Raw genomic sequence first — 17665 nt, forward strand, 5'->3', positions numbered from 1 at the left:
TATGTTAAAGGAGGTTGTGTATTACTTGGAATAGGTCATAATTTTAGTCTTTTAATACCATTTCAAATGTTTCTTGATTCCATGTTAACAATTTTACTATCAATGGCATTCTCAGACCGTAAGTTTATTTATTATGGTATTTCCCCAAGATGACTGAAGGCAAAAAAATCAATAATTATACTGAAGTCTCAACATCATTCCCATCCCTAATAAACCAAATCGATTGCCAGTGGTTACCATAAAAAGAAACGGTTGTTTAAATTTACTGAACATTCTCTTTTGGTCATGTGTTTATGCCACCAACTAGTAACTGATGGTAAATATTTAATTTTTTGATAGAGCAGATTACAGCAAGGGACCTGATGTTCAGTAAAGAGCGAAAGTATCTTTAAAATATTTTTACCACTCAGTTGCTTTTCTGAAGTAGTAATTAAGTTACTCTAACCCATCAATATTTTCTATTCTGAGATCTACATCCTACACTTCCTTTTCCCCCTCTCCTGCACACCCAATAGTGTGTTATAGTTTGTGTTTGAAAATTGATGCCTAAAGCTAACATTTTGAATCCTTAGGAACCCAAATTTTTCTGGACTTTTAAAAATGCTGGTCATATATTTGATAGCCCAACGTTAGGCATCTATTTTGGGTTACCTGGACTGAAGTTTGTAACAGCACATCGAAACGATCAACATAGAATACAATATAAAGTTTTAAGAAATTCAACTTCTTTATGGCAAGTTACAAGTTACTCTTCAAAGGGGAGAAACTGACTGGAATTTATTTTGGGGGCAACTCTTGTCAAAGTCAGCAGGCCATCAGAGCACCGCATTATTAGTGGTCAATCTAGGGAGATATGTTAAGGCCATGTCTTCAAACTGCAGTTTGCACTATGGGAGAGTGAAAAGGACTGCACGCCATATGCTGTACTTCAGCTCCCCTGTGTGGATGCTGTGGGTGTGAACGAAGAGGTTCCGAAATTCACATGAATGTAGTCCTGTTTTAAGAACCCCTGCGTTCACACCCACCAGTATCCACATGGGGCAGCTGCAGCTCAGCACTTGGTGAGCAGTGATATACACTGATAATCCAAACAGCAAGGCATTGTAAACAAGCCCTACATTTGTTAGGGCTTTAATCTCTGACCATCAAGACAGAGTTTTTCAAGTAGCCAGAAGTTCACCAGCAAAGGGCTAGAAAGAGGTCTTTTATTGTTGTATTTGTTAATGAACTGAAATTGAAGTAGTACATGTGCCACACTTTTTGCTTGTGATATGCTAACAATAGTAAAGATGTCAAGTATCAGAGGGGTAGCCGTGTTAGACTGGATCTGTAAAAGCAGCAAAGAGTCCTGTGGCACCTTATAGACTAACATGTTTTGGAGCATGAGCTTTCGTGGGTGAATACCCACTTCGTCGGATGCAGGATGTAGGATCCAAAACAATCTGGTCACAGGGCCGCCCAGAGGGAGGGGCAAAGGGGGCAATTTGCCCCGGGCCCCGGGCTCCACAGGGGCCCCCAAGAGAAGAGCGGAGGCTCCCGCCTCCGCCCCTCTCCTGGAGCCTCAGCGCATCAAGCGCCGAGTCTCCGCCGGGGCCCCTGAGCCCCGACCCGATCCGCGTGGTGAGGGGGCGGGGCTGGGAGCTCCAACGGGGCCTGAGCCCCGCCCCGCTCAGAGCGGCATGGGGAGGAGGCGGGGCAGCTGCCTCCGCTCGGCGTGGAGCTCACAGCCCCGCCCCCTCACCATGCGGCTCTGAGCGGGACGGAGCTCAGGCCCCGCCAGCGACGCGCTCGGTAAGAGGCCGAGGCCGAGGCCGGGGTCGGGGTGAGAAGCGGCGGCCGGGGCCGGGGCCGGGGGGGTGTGAGAAGCGGGACCCGCCGCCGTCGTCGTCGAAGTGCAGCCCGGTCTTCGGCGGCGGGGGGCCCTTCCGTTCCGGGACCCACCGCCGAAGTGCCCCGAAGGCCCGCGGCGGGGACCCCCCCCCCCGCCACCGAATTACCGCCGAAGACCGGGCGGCGGGTCCCGCTTCGGCGGTAATTTGGCGGCAGGGGGGCTCCCGCCGCGGGTCTTCGGGGCACTTCGGCGGCAGGTCCCGGAACGGAAGGGCCCCCCGCCGCCGAAGACCCCGGGCCCCCGGAATCCTCTGGGCGGCCCTGTCTGGTCATACACAGAAACTTATTTACTGCAATAAAGACAGAAACATTTTATAATTGGAGATACACTTGTCTCCTAGAACTGGAAAGGACCTTGAAAGGTCATTGAGTCCAGCACCCTGCCTTCACTAGCAAGACCATATACTGATTTTTGCCCCAGATCCTTAAGTGGCCCCCTCAAGGACTGAACTCACAACCCTGGATTTAACAAGCCAATGCTCAAACCACTGAGCTATCCTCCCCCAACATTACTAACCAATGAAAGCTCTGCACATTTCTACAGCTGAGATGGAAGGTGCAGGTATGAAATTATAAAGATTATTATTACAAGGTAGACCTCAGGGTCAAATAAGGAGCGGGGCTTGGTAATTTATCATCTTCTGTCACTTGTTTCTTTTAGGGACATCAAGTTTAACAAACCAAAAAAAAATCTATATTAAGAGAGAAAATAAACGTCCAAGTGGAGGGATTATCAAATGATCCCCGCTCTCTCCAACACTCTCAGTAGTGTAGTGAGTGATCTGGTTAAGCGCAGTTACCCCATAACATTTTTATCACTGAAGTTCTTTGGCGACATCATGACTTGCATTATTCCAAGTGTGAAAGAAATGGCAACCACCAGTCCCTGTAAAGCTTAAGGGGAGGAATTGAATTTTCAGCTTCAACATCTGAGTATTAGTCACATTTGTTAAAAATAATAAGGGTCCATGAAGAAACATAGGAGGAATCTGAATGGGTAATTAAACCAAGTTAATAAAAAGGTAAGTGGGAATGTGTCTCAGCAAGTAGGGGAAACTGACTGGGTCTCAGGAGTCCTGGGCTCTACTCCCAGCTCGGCCAGTGACCTGCTGCAAGTCCTTAGTTAACTCACTTCACCTCTCCCTAGCTCTGTAAAAGCAACAGTTAACTTGTTGTATACTTACATAGTATGTCCAACATGTAAGGATATCTCAGCTCTTTTTCCAAAGCCGGATGCCTCACAACACAAGTTATGCGTCTTCCTCTGGCAAATTTGGTGGGTATGAGTTTGTACCGAGCGACAACTGTCACGGTTTCATTTGGAAATAAAGTAGAACTGGATTCCACTTCTCCCAAACCTCCTTCCCACTCAATATCTGCACCAGGTTTTCCAGTGGCTGCTGTACAAATGGCTGCTATTTTTTTATTTTCACCATCTATTAAAGAGTTTGGTCCCTTTGTTAGGCTCACAATGGGTTCAACTATTGAAATAAAAAAAAAGTATGTTTTCAGTCAAGGCAGAAAAGTTGCATTAACCTCCCTTCAATTTCTGTATATAAAAGGACAAGTGCAGAGTCCTGCACTTAGGATGAAAGAATCCCATTTGCTGTTACAGACTAGGGACCGAATGGCTAGGAAGCAGTTCTGCAGAAAAGGACCTAGGGGTTACAGTGGATGGGAAGCTGGATATGAGTCAACAGTGTGCCCTTGTTGCCAAGAAGGCTAACGGCATTTTGGGCTGTATAAGTAGGGGCACTGCCAGCAGATCAAGGGACGTGATCATTCTCCTCTATTTGACATTGGTGAGGCCTCATCTGGAGTACTGTGTCCAGTTTTGGGCCCCACACTACAAGAAGGATGTGGAAAAATTGGAAAGAGTCCAGGAGAGGGCAACAAAAATGATTGGGGGGCTGGAGCATATGACTCATGAGGAGAGGCTGAGGGAACTGGGATTGTTTAGTCTGCAGAAGAGAAGAATGAGGGGGGATTTGATAGCTGCTTTCAACAACCTGAAAGGGGGTTCCAAAGAGGATGGATCTAGACTGTTCTCAGTGGTACCAGATGACAGAACAAGGAGTAATGGTCTCAAGTTGCAGTGGGGGAGGTTTAGGTTGGATATTAGGAAAAACATTTTCACTAGGAGGGTGGTGAAGTACTGGAATGGGTTACCTAGGGAGGTGGTGGAATCTCCTTCCTTAGAGGTTTTTAAGGTCAGCCTTGACAAAGCCCTGGCTGGGATGATTTAGTTGGGAATTGGTCCTGCTTTGACCAGGGAGCTGGACTAGATACCTCCTGAGGTCCCTTCCAACCCTGATATTCTATGATTCTATGATTTTATCCCCAATAGCTTACAGTTACTAACTCATTTTCAAGACAGATTTGTTAATCAGCCGGTAAAGTTGATGACACAATGGATATTTAAAAGTAATCAGGACAATTGACAGCTCTGACATCCCTGTGCTGCACATTGTCAGGATGGACTGATTTAAAATCAGTGATAGAAGTCAAATTTTAATCAGCAAGCAAGAAATCTTGTTTTAAATCATTTATTTTAATCTAGGTTTGTATCTGTACTTTATTTCTCCCCCACCCCCAAGGTAAGGTTGATGCTCATTTGTTGGTAACCATTAGAACACGTGAAGTGCAACTAAATACAGCCTTTAGGCTACATTTGGTGGGATTGGTTTTACTAACCAGGAAGAGACACTATATTTTACACATTTACTTAAGCAATTCTGTAGTTTAACTTACATGTACTCAGGTTTCTTATAAATACCATAGAAATGCATGATGCACTTATTTACAACTACACATCTCCAGTGTGGTTAGAACCTAAATCTTCATTGTTGTTTACTTCAAGTGCTATCACCTAACTAGTTTCATAGATACCAGGGTGGGGTTTTTTTTGTTTTTCTTTTGGGTTAGTTTGTTTGTTCAGGTTTTGTTTGTTTGTGGTTAAAGAGAAAGTAGTACTAAAGATTCTTGCTCCACAAGCTGTTAAACAAATCACACCTCGTTATGTCCTTCAGCCTTTCTTTGGTAGTTAATAGTGTGACTTACAGCATTATGCTCTGGCCATACAACATTCTTTTCACTTCTCTTCATTTTTCATATATATATATACAGAGAGAGAGAGAGAGAGCGAGAGAGAGAGGCAAACCCAAGACAAATGGTTACAAAGGGAGGGGTAAAAGCAGCAGAGAGTCTTGTGGCACCTTATAGGCTAACAGACGTTTGGGAGCATGAGCTTTCGTGGGTGAATACCCACTTCATCGGATGCATGAAGGGAGGGGTAGTAATTAGTCCCAGCGGGGTTAAAAGGCCTCTCCCTATCCACTGAGGAGAGAGAACCACGGGGAAATAAGGTTCAGCTGGAAAAGGGGTTACCAGGGAACTAATTAGGTTCAGCTGGCCCCAACTGCTGGAGACCTTTTTAAACCCTCCCTGGCATGGAAGCAGGGGGGAGAGTGAGAGAAGCTGCCAGCAAGTTAGGTGCAGCAAGGCTCTGAACCCTTCCAGCAAGGGAGAGTACACTCTGTCCCCAGAAGGGGAGAAACCCAGCACAAGGGACTGATTGAGGGAGGGATCAGCCAGGCCCTGTGCTACCTGGAAGGACTTTGCTTTGCCAAAGTCTGTGTCTCCAAGGCAAAAAAGGTCTGCTGAGGAGAAGCAAGTACTTTGCCACACCTGGTGTCAGGGGTGGGATGTCATAGTGAGTGAGGCTCTGTGGCAAGCCATCTCAGGGCAAGGTAAATCACAAAAAAAAAATAATGGAGGACGTAGTGAAGGCGTTGATACAGGCCACTGCGGCCCAGCAAGAGGCTACCAGAGTACAGGTGGTGGCCCAGCAAGAGTCAGTACGTGTCCAACAAGAGACAAACCAGTTGCTGATGAACCAGGCAGCCCAAGATCGAGCCACCCTGAATGAAGTAGTGACCCAGTTGAAAGCCCTGACCACACTGACGCACGGGGTCCAGGGGACCCAGCTGCTACGGGCGAGTAACTATTTACAGAAGATGACAACAGACGACGATATAGAGGCATATCTCCTTGCATTCAAGAGGATGGCACTGCGTGAGGCCTGGCCCCAAGACCAGTGGGCAGGCCTCCTGGCTCCATTCCTGTGTGGGGAGGCCCAGAAGGCCTACTTTGACATGACCAGAGAAGCAGCTATGGATTACCCCCAGCTGAAGTCGGAAATCTTGGCGAGGTCAGGCGTGACGCCGGCCATAAGGACCCAGCACTTCCACGAGTGGAAGTACCGGGATGACAAAGCACCAAGGTCCCAGCTGTTTGACTTGATCCACCTCGCCCAGAAGTGGCTCTGCCCCGAGACCCATGGGCCGGAGAAAGTAGTGGAAATCCTGGTATTGGACAGCTACATGAGGGGGTTGCCACTGGACATACGAGGGTGGGTCCACCAAAATGATCCCTCCTCTAATGATGAACTAGTTGCTCTCGTAGAGATACACTTAGCAGCCCAAGAACTTTCTCGGACCACCGGGGAAGGAAGGCGCCAGAATCGGAGACCAGTCTCTGTGCCGAGGCTCCGGTTTGCCCTAGCGCTAGGCCGGACAATGGGAAGAGCAGACGGCAGTCCTGGAGAGACTGGAGGACTGGGGGAGAAAGACTCAGGATAAATCCCAGTAGCCCGAAAAATAGGGGGCTGTCCCGAGTGGGGTACCAATGTTATGCCTGTGGCGAATTGGGGCATATCGCTGCCCAATGCCCAAATCTAGGAAAGCCTATGCAATGTGAACTGGGAGATATAGGGGGACCATGTGATCTAATAAGTCTGGTTGGGGTTGCGATGGTCCCTCAGATACACTAGGCCCATTAAAGTGAATGGTATAGAGACCACAGCATTAATAGACTTGGGAAGTGCAATCACGTTAGTCTCGGGGAAGCTGGTCAGGCCGGGCCAATTATCTCTGGCCAAACGCTCGGGAATATCCTGTGTGCATGGGGATGTCAACTATTATCCAAACATCCCCATAAGAATAGAAGTTCTCAGAAACCCCACTAAGTTGACAGTGGGAGTAGTTCCAAAACTCCCCTACCCTGTCCTTATCAGACGAGACTTCCCGGAGTTTGATGGCCTACTCCCCGGGGACGAAGTAGAAGAAAATAATGACCCTGAGACCCACGGTGTGGCCCAGATAGGTGATCCTCCCCCAGCCGTCCATGAGTTTAGCCAGAATTTGTTCTCCCTGCCGGGGAAGTCCAGGAAGACTCGGAGGGAACGGAGGGCGGATAAAAGGACGGGGATGAGGATCCTGACCCAGTACCAGAAGTCTACACTGGAAGGGGAAAGAAGGGGCTCAACTGACAGTGGGACTGGGTCGGCCATCAACAACCCTATCGTTGGACCTGGTTCCCCAGGGGCTTTTCCCGAGGGGGAGACGGAGGTAGACCCCCCCCCCCGAATTTGGACAAATGGGGACCGCACATGGGAATTTTGGTCAGGATCAGGCCAATGATCCCATATACCACAATATTCATAAAGAAGTAGTCGAGGTAAATGGGGTCCCTGTGGAGGGGCGTTAAGGGCCTAGGGCCATATTACATGATTAAGAAAGATCTGCTATATAGAGTAGTCCAGGTCCAAGAGCAAGTCATAGAACAACTCTTGGTCCCCCGGAAGCATCAGAGGGCCGTAATGGATCTGGCCCACAGTCATCTGTTTGGGGCCCATCTAGGGGTAGATAAGACCCTTGATCAGATTCTACAGAGGTTTTTTTGGCCTGGCATTTATGCGGCAGTCCGGCAATATTGTACCTCCTGTCCGGAATGCCAAATACATGGGCCCCGACCATACTTAAGGGCCCTTCTGGTACCTCTGCCAATTATCGAGGTTCCATTTGAGCGAATAGCTATGGACATAGTAAGGCCATTGGAGAAGTCAGCCCGGGGTCATCAGTACATTCTGGTAGTACTAGATTTTGCCACCCGTTACCCCGAGGCCGTACCCCTACGGAATACCATGTCCAAGACCATAGCCAAAGAATTAGTCCAGATTTTTTCCAAAGTAGGAATACCGAAGGAGATCCTGATGGACCAAGGGACCCCCTTTGTGTCTAAGCTGATGAAGGCCTGTGTACAATGCTCCACATACGGACCCTTAGAACATCGGTCTACCATCCCCAGACCGATGGCCTTGTCAAACATTTTAATAGGACGTTGAAAAACATGTTACGGAAAGTGATTAGTCGTGACGGGAAAGACTGGGACGCCCTGCTGCCTTACATGCTGTTTGCCATATGGGAGGTTCCTCAGGCTTCCACTGGATTCTCCCCCTTCAAGCTGGCATACTGGACCTGGCTAAAGAAGACTGGGAAGAACAGCCGAATCCGGGGAGAAACGTTGTGGAACATGTGCTGCAGATGAAAGACAGAATAGCCCAAGTCGCCCCCCTTGTGCGCGAACACATGGAGAAGGCCCAAGGGGCACAACGGACGTACTACAATCGTCAAGCAATGACCTGGAAGTTCCAGGTAGGGGACCGGGTGATGATGCTCATACCCACAGCAGAGAGCAAGCTCCTGGCCAGGTGGAAGGGGCCATATGAGGTAATAGAAGTTATAGGAGAAGTCGACTATAAGGTCCGACAGCCGAGTCGCCGGAAGCTGGAGCAGATCTACCATATAAATCTGCTGAAACCTTGGCAGGATAGAGAAGCTCCGGTGGTGGTGCTGGGGGCACCATCCCTTAAAAGCAACCAGCCCGACCTGGTGCGAATATCCCCAGAGTTGACTCCGGAACAACGATCAGAAGTGATCAACCTGATCAAACACAAACAGGATGTGTTCTCAGAAAAGCCAGGCAGGACTACTGAGGTTCACCATCACATCTTCACAGAGCCTGGAGTGAAGGTGAACGTCAAGCCATACCGGATCCCGGAGGCCAAGAGAGAAGAGATTAGGGAAGAGGTCAGGAAGATGCTGGCCTTAGGAGTCATCGAAGAATCTCATAGTCAATAGTCCAGTCCCGTGGTTTTAGTGCCTAAGCCGGACGGCAGTATGAGGTTCTGCAATGACTTCCGCAAGCTGAATGAGGTGTCCCGATTTGATGCATCTATCCTGGGTATAGGATGGCATACCCTATACCCAGGACAGATGAGCTGATTGACAGATTGGAAAAGGCACGGTTTATGTCTACCCTCGACCTTACCAAGGGCTATTGGCAGATCCCCCTGGCCAAGGCCGACAAGGAGAAGACAGCCTTTGCAACTCCAGAAGGACTATATCAGTACACTGTTCTCCCCTTTGGGTTGCATGGGGCCCCCGCTACTTTCCAACGGCTAATGGACAAACTGTTATGACCCCATGGAAAGTACATGGCAGCCTATCTTGACGACGTCATCATATATAGCCCCGACTGGGAGATGCGCATGGAGAAGGTAGAAGCGGTCCTGGACACCCTGAGGAAGGCAGGACTGACTGCAAATCCCTCAAAATGTTCGATCGGGTTAGCTGAGGCCAAGCTGAGGCACTCCACTTCAGGTTCATCTTTGACATTTTTGGTAACTGTGCCTGTTCAGCACACGCAGGTGGCTCCAGACCACCTCATGTCCCGTCACAAGAATACGGGAAGCCATGCAGGCAAATAGCCCTCAGTTCCTTTGCTATCACCAAAAGACAGACTGCAAAGTAGAGGGGGAAAAGGGCAAACAGTAGAGCACCTATCAAGACGTCTCTAAGAACTTCAGTTCCTGTAAAATTAAACCACTTTTCCTTTCTCAAGTGGTGTCCTGATGGGTGCTCCACTTCAAGCAACTGCCAACCAGCATCCATAGGAGGGAGCAGCTTTGGAGTCAGATTTAAGACTGCTGACAAAACAGCACTGGCAATGGCAGTATCTGACCTGGAAGCCTGTATCAAGACATATTGTTTGGAAAAAACTGAACTGGTGATCAAGTTACGACCTTGCAAATTTTAGTGACTGGCACACTTTTCAACAGTGCCATAGATGTGGACCGAGATCTAGTTGAGTGGGCAATTACTCTAGAAAGGGACAGAACATTAGTGAGCTTATAACAACTCAGAATATCCCCAGAAATGCATTTTGAAGTCTTTTGGGTGGAAAGTGTATATTCTTCTGATCGAGCCACAAAAGAAACTGTCAGAGTTTCTAAATGGTCTGGCTCTGTCCAGATACAAAGCTAACACCCTTCTGACATTCAGAGTATGGAATGCAGATTCTGCTCTGGACTGGTGTGGCTGGGAAATGGAGTGGGGGACGGAGAATCACACATACAGAGGAAGGTATATGGCCTGGTTTGAGCGGAAATGGAAGAATGGTTTAGGTAGAAGTTTGAGATGAGGCTGTCATGAAACTTTTTCCTTAATACTGTAAAGGGGCTCCAATATTAATGCCCCTAACGATCGGGCCCAGTTGCAGAAGTGATGCTATTTTAATAGGCAAGGGGAATAGAAAACAACTACTGTAGCTAGAGGCACAAATGAAGGTGAACATGAAGCTGTTAAGAACCAAGTTCAAGCCTCATACCAGAATAGATTGGCTTATTGTGGAAATAAATTTATCAGTGCTTTAATGAACTCTGTCAGTGTGGGCTAGGCAAATATTGAACCCCCACCCGCACCCCTCCAGTAAAGGGAAAGTTGTGATTACTACCAGATCTTTGACAGAACTCAAGCTAAGGTCTGACCTTAATTCCAAAAGATTATCAAGAACAGCAAAGAGGGGAATGGATAGGAAAAACTGCCAGTGAAAACACCAGTGATGAAATCTCGACTTTTCAAAGTAGCTAGCTCTGCTCCAGATCTTTCTGCTGTTTAATAGGATCTGTTGTACCTCTGTCGAGTATTCACTATTCCCCAAGAACCATCGAGGAGTCAAGCTCTGGGTGGAAAAGTGCCCAGAACTGTGGGATAACAAATGGGGAACAACTGGAAGGAGAAAGGATAAAGTGAGAAAAATCAATTCTTGTTCTTGCTTGCTTATATATACACCTGCCCCTGGATATTTCCACTGCTTGCATCCGAAGAAGTGGGTATTCACCCACAAAAGCTCATGCTGCAAAACGTCTGTTAGTCTATAAGGTGCCACAGGATTCTTTGCTGCTTCTACAGAACCAGACTAACACGGCTACCCCTCTGATACTTGAAATCAATTAACGTCTCTTGGCCAAGTTGGTGCAATTAGGACAACCCTGGCTTTGTCCTGCTTGATCTTGTTCAGCACCTTCAGGGGCAGTAATGTCGATACATATGCAGAGAGAAGGCCCTTTGTCCAATAGGTGGGAAATGCACCCCTATGACCTGATGATCTCCTCTCCACATCCACCCTATACAGAGCAGAATTTCACACTATTTTCACAGTGGTTGCAAAGAGGTCCACGCTTCCAGGAATCACCAGGTTATGAAAATATGCTTGAGTTGGAGAGTCGCGCTCCCACCTTCAAACCTGGGAGAAGTGCCTGCTCAGGTTGCTGGCTCTGGTGTTTTGTACACCTGGAAGGTAAAAGGGTGAGATGACCTTGTTCTTCATTGTACACCAGTTCCATAACTTCACTGTTTCAGCACAAAGGGATGCTCAGCACAGCATCTTGCCCCTCACTTCATGGCTTATGTAATACCACCAATGCAACATTGTCTGTCATGACCGTGACAGACTGGTTCCCGAGGAAGGGAGTAAGGTGTATTCAGGCATTCCTGACTGCTCTTAATTCCAGGAAGTTGATATGGAGACAAGTGCTGGGCACACCATTTGTGCTGAGCAGTGTCCCCCCTATATGTGCTTCGCACCTCATGAGGAATAATCTGAAGTTATAGTAATGGCAGGAGGTTGGGTGAAGGGACCTCCTGCACATACTCTGGACAGGTCCTTCCACCACCCGAGTCAACCCAATACTCAATGAGGGACAGATACGATCTTGTCTAGACTGCACTTGTTCTGAGCCATCCTTGCAAGCAGACACAATGTAACTTGGCATGCTGCGTCACAAAAGCTACAAGCTGCCATGTATCTTAACCAGACAATTTCTTGACAGTCTGTGGACTTAATTCAAATAAGTGTGGTTTGTTAGTATCAAATCTGTACCTGGTATGGTAAGCTTTGGCTTTTATGGCACGCAGAGAAGATCCTATGAATCCAGTTGCAGTGGGGTCAAAGTGGATTTTTGTTTGTTTGTTTGTTTAGCTCAACTCCTAACCTGTGGAAAAGGGACACAGCTGTTTTTACTATAGAGACAACTTTGCTGTAAGAGTGTCCATTGAACAGACAACCATGAAGGAATGGAAAGACAACTATCCCAGGTCAATGAAGTAGTAGCTACTACTACCAGGGCCTTCAAGAATACCCTCCGAGCAGAAGGAACTGATGGGAAGCACAATACTGCAAGTGATCCTGGTTGACTATTAAACAAAGAAAACATCCCATGGGAGGGGTAAATCATGATGCAAAAATTCTCATCCTCAAGATCAAACCTAAAAACCAATCCCTAGAATACAGCAATGGAAAATACCAGCAAGTGTCACCATCCTGAATTTCTGCATTTGCACAAAGGTGTTTAAGGGCTGGAGATGGAAATAAATTGCTCTCCATCCAGAGGGGTTTTTTTTGGACCAGAATCCCTTCCTTCTGAGCTGGACTCAAACAGCTTCTATAACCCCTACATATGACAGAAATTACTTCTAGTCTCAGCAAACGCGCATGAGATGGGTCCCTGAAAAGGAACGAGGCAGGAGGGTGAGCTGGGGAGATGGAGATTAAATGTTTGGAATAGCCTGAGGTTATAAACTCCAAAACCCATTTCTCGACAACCAAGGCATTAGGCAGAGGGTATGCAAACAGAAATTGAGTTATTGGCTAAATGTAATAATTTTAATCTGCACATTTATATATGTTGTTGATATCGTCGCTGGGGTCTATTGGAACGTTCCAAGACCATCTAGCAAAGTCTCATTTACTCGCAATGCTGTTTGATAGAAGACTGCTATGTGTAGAATGTCTAACAGCTTATGATGGGACTCTTCAGCCTACTCTAAGTAGATCTTGACTTAGGCAATTCATTCAATTAGCTCTTGAAACAGCTTGGCACAGTCTGTCAGAGAAGTTGGGGGAGGCATCACAGCCTCATGTGGTGAAGATAAGGAGATATTAGTTAGCAGAGTGTCCAACCTGTCTGCTTCTGCCCTAAGAAAGACTCTTCCTGTGCTTGAGGCAGAAAAGATGGAACAGAAAAGCATTTCCCTTGGTGATCCTCATGAGAAAGGCAAGGAGCTCCTGAAAACTGTTGGTGACATGGATCCCAGAGAATGCACTTTTCGTTTTATCACTGAAAAGATCAGCTTATTCTAAATGGAAATCCTTGATGGTGTTTTGGACCTCTCTCGGGAACGAGAAGAGTGAAGCCACGAGTCCGGTGGCCAAGGAATGGGTACTTCTGAGGGCACTGTGTGACAAAACATTAAAAATTCTGCACACAGTATTTTAAAATTCTGCAAGTTTTATTTGTCAATAAATAAATGCAGAGGATCCCGCAAAGCAGCGGGGAGCATGGGCCACTGGCTGCATTAAGGTAGGAGATCACCTTGCAGCTCCCCCACCCTCCAGACACTGACTCAGTGGTGAGGCTACACCTGTCCCTGACACAGCACAAGGCCTGGGCTTGCCCCAGAAACACCCTGGGACCCTGCCTATCTCCCCTCTGTGAGGCAGGGGTCTCCAGATGCAGGGGTTGAGAAAGTCCAACACGGTGAGGTTTGCGTATGGAGAGCTAGGGGGTTTTGGGTGTACTGGTGAGGCTTAAAGGGGGTATCTGGGTATGGGAGGTCTGGATGCACAGGGGGTTGGGCGGATGGGGGAGCAGCTCCTTGTAGTGACCTCTCCCCTCACAGTTGAGGAGTGATGGGGGTAGGAAACAGGGGAGGATGCTGAGCTTCCGGCAGCCGGTGGGAGGTTTCTAGGGGTGGATCTCAGACAGTTCCAGACACTCCATGCAGGGGAAGAGAAAGTCCCATCCTCTCCTGTCTCCAGCCTAGCCGGGACTAGCAGCAGATCCCAGCTCAGGGTTGGAGCCACTGTATAGAGTGTCCCCAACCCTGTGGGGATTTACCTCTCCACCGGCTGCTCTGGGTGCCCGAAATGATGTACCTGCGGAGCACGGGAGTGGTTTGTGACTGCTGTTGCAGCTTCTCTTTGCTTCCCTGTCAGAAAGTCATTTTTCTGCGGGGAAGCAAAGAAATCTGCAGGACATGAATTCTGTGCACTTGCACAGAAGGGGGATGCAGTGTCAGCTGGAGGGCCAACTTTGCCACTAATTTTCCTTCATTTACTAAGGCCTAGCGCTGGGCCTTGTCATCTGCAGGGCACTTGTACTTAAGCTCTGCCAGCCTACTGCACATGGTGAAGTTGTACTGCAGGTGCTGACATGCTGTGAATTAGAAGACAGGTGCGTGACTAGGTAATCGGTCCTTCTAGCCAGCATAAAGTACTGTCTCTCAGCTCTTTTCGGGGTGGGGGCACAATGTTGGTGTGCGCCAAACCAGCTGGGCTGGTTCCAGCATGGCCTTGTTTATAGGAAGGGCCACATGCACTCTCTCTGTGGCTGAAGGATGTCCAGGAGACTATGTTGGGGGTTCTGGAATTCCTCCAGTGGAATTTTTAAGTTGGTAGCCACTCTCTGCAAAAGTTCTTGGTACTGTCAGTGGTCATCCGGTAGAGAGAGCAGCAAAAGGATGACCACCTCCTCTGGTGACAAGGAGGCTCCATTTGGAACTGGTGGTACTGATTACCCGTCTTCCTCGTCGTATACCAACAGAGCTGGTTGGCAGGAGCGAAAAGATCCTTGCAATGGCGCTGGATGTCTGTGGTACACAGGTCCCATGGGCTCCAGTAGGGTCAGAATGAGGGGACCATCCATCTGGGAGAGCCCACGGGGAAGCGGTACCAGGCTTCCTGGGAGGCGGGGGGAGGGGAAGAAGAGGAGAATGTCATAGCCAGGCAGATCAGGGTGCTTCAGCTGCATGTCCGGGCTCCTGCAGAGCAGTGGAAATATTGATGGGGCTACATCCTGAGACTTCTGAGTTGGATAATGGTTCTGTCAGAAACGGCAGGACTGTCAGTACCTGGAGAGCTCAGTCCAATGGACGGGAAAGGGGCCTCTCCCACAGCAGGAACAGCAGTTCATCCTCAGGTGTGGGGTCATCCCAAAAAACGGACGGGCCCATGAGGAGTGGACACTGCAGGTACAGCAGGAATATCTCCTCTGGTGTTAAGCAAGTCTCTACATCCCGAGTCCATGGGTGCCCATTGAGATTCCAAAGGGACCTGGGTCAGCACGCTGGTGAGGCAGCACTGATGGAGCATCCAGAGCTATGCTTGTAGACTGATGCTCTAAGTGTGCCAGTACCGAGGTCACCACTGGTACCAACAGATCCTGCTTCTTCTTTGCTTTACCCTCCAGCCGGGGGGGCCTTCAGCCTTGGTTCCACTGGATCCAAGTGCTGCATCTCACCTGACCTAGTACAGGTAGGGGAGGGAACTAATCTCTTTTCAGCAGTCCACTGGGTGCTATTATGCCCATGAGTTTTTCTTATTCTAGTGGTGGGGATTGTCCTTAGGCTTCAGTGCCAGCAGGTCCACACAATGGCTTGTGCTCAGAGGGGCACTACATATCAATGGAGGCAGTCTCCTTGGCCAGGATCTGAGTGCACCAGGGGCCTCATTACCTCTTCTATACGGAACTCGCAGAGACGGGGCTCATAGGCTACTCTAGTTCTGGGTAGGAAGGCCTTACAGATGCTGCACTTCACCGAAATGTGTGCCTCAATTAGGCAGTAGAGGCACTATGAATACTTATCGCTAATGGAAAAATAAATGAGCATGAGACAGTTCTTGAAACCTGGGATCCTTGGCATCCTCCCCGCGTGACAAGGGATTGTGTCCCTTAACCAGGGAGGATGTTTGATACTAAACTACACTATAAAAATGACAAAAAAATATTTACACATGTGCACCCATGTGTGGAATACACATAGGGATCATCACTCGAAGAACCTGTTGCTTTCTGGGTCTGAAAGAGCACATTGCCAAAAAAGTGAACACCTTTGATAATACATCTTTCTCTATCTTCCATATGCTTGCATCTTAACAGCAATACCTTCCATCACAGAAATTAAAGAGATGAAGAAAAGCTACAAGACAACACAACCATGAACAGAATGGCTCAAAGCAGTAAATATATACGAAATGTATATGGAATTTATGGTTCACTGAGATCAAATAGAGGCCACATATATCTTTTTTACAAGACAAAAGCATTCCTTTTATACTTATCACTTATTTTCTAAAATCCCTTACAGTTTTAACAGCTTTTAAGCTTTCGGATCCATTGAATACTACTAGATTTGTGACATCTCTTTTTTCTTAACAGGACTAAACAGCTCAAGTCAAAACTCAATGATTTGGTAAAATCCAGTTCAAGTGAGGCAACTAACATTTCAAGTAGACAAAACACTTTTGAGGCAGAGGTTTCCTCAAGAAAGTATCAAAATTGAAGCTAGGAATCATCTTGCTCAAGATGAAGCCTACAGGAAACCTGAGGAAGAAAAGAAAGCATGGGAGACACTTAAATGGCTAATTCTTGAGAGAGGGGCTTGAGGGGCTTACAGTGCAATTTAACCAACTCACCTAACAAATAATAGCAACAAAGCACTATATGTTAAGGCTTAGACAATAATAGACTATTCTGCAGTCCACACAGACAAGGGGAGGAAGGAACAGAGCTCAGTAATACATCAAGACTTGATCAGACACTGCCTAACTGATGAACGGATGGTAAATATTGATAACTCATTATAACACATGAGGTTAAGAGCAGCAGCTATACAAATTAGCACTTGAGAGAGTCAAGCACTTATCACAGCCTGTTTGGAAACTGAAGTAGGATTCCTGATATAAGACAGGACTTTGGAGAAGATTCCTTTGTCTGACAACACATGGTCATACTTTAACTCCACCAATATTTAAGGACATCTCACTTTACTGTTCAACTCAAAGGTTCCCAAGTTCACACCTCCCAAAAACCTTCCCCTTTGACCACAGGTTAAAGTCAAAATGTAGCATGACCTGTGTCAGGTCTAAACTCAAACTGCATATTGTTCGTCATGTTACTATAGTCCTGGAGACCTTCTACCCACACAACATCTGTTTCATGGGTATTCCACAATGCACCATCTAAGCCACAATCATGCCCTTCTCTGTCCTTACAACAAACAACTGCTTCATATCCAACTATTTTTCAAGGTGCCCCATTCTTCCCCTCACCCCCAGAGCTCTACAGTTGACAAGCAATTCTTTTGTGCCGTATTTAACATGGAATGCTTTACTCATTCAGCCTTTTAAATTAATTCTTTACAGAAGAAAAATAACTGAGGAACTAGAAACGTTGTTTCGAATCCAAGCTGTAGAAAGTAGCAGCGCATATTTCACAGAAGCAGTTCTAGGACTTACTGTGCTAGAGTAACTGGGAGACAAGAACTCAAAAAAATTCATTCTGGAGCTATGTTATAGTCATTGCCAAACCAAACATGTCCCTGTGTATTAAAACTAACATTATTGCTTAAAATGTTTAATAGTGATATATTATTCAGCTATTTTCAGGAATTTTTCCATCATCAAATCTTTTTATTTTGCTTAAGTACAGCTGGTCTTTTTTACAAAAATGCTGTTACTGCCAAAAGCAAAATTACTTACAGAATGGAAACAATGCATCATTTCACCTCAGATTGGTGAGGGTTTGTCTACACTT

General features: G+C 47.2%; 1 protein-coding gene across 1 annotated transcript in view; it reads right to left on the reverse strand.

Annotated features, from left to right (window-relative positions):
* Window positions 1-12017: 12017 nt before the first annotated feature.
* Window positions 12018-17665, reverse strand: part of LOC123358046 (teneurin-3-like) — a 49586-nt gene continuing 43938 nt past the window's right edge. Inside the window, exon 8 of the mRNA XM_045000840.1 lies at window positions 12018-12064. Coding sequence (XP_044856775.1) covers window positions 12060-12064 — 5 coding nt within the window. The 3' untranslated portion in view covers window positions 12018-12059. The remainder of the gene's footprint in view (window positions 12065-17665) is intronic.

Source organism: Mauremys mutica, unplaced genomic scaffold, assembly GCF_020497125.1.
Source record: "Mauremys mutica isolate MM-2020 ecotype Southern unplaced genomic scaffold, ASM2049712v1 001353F_np12_obj, whole genome shotgun sequence".
Classification (NCBI taxonomy): Eukaryota; Metazoa; Chordata; order Testudines; family Geoemydidae; genus Mauremys; species Mauremys mutica.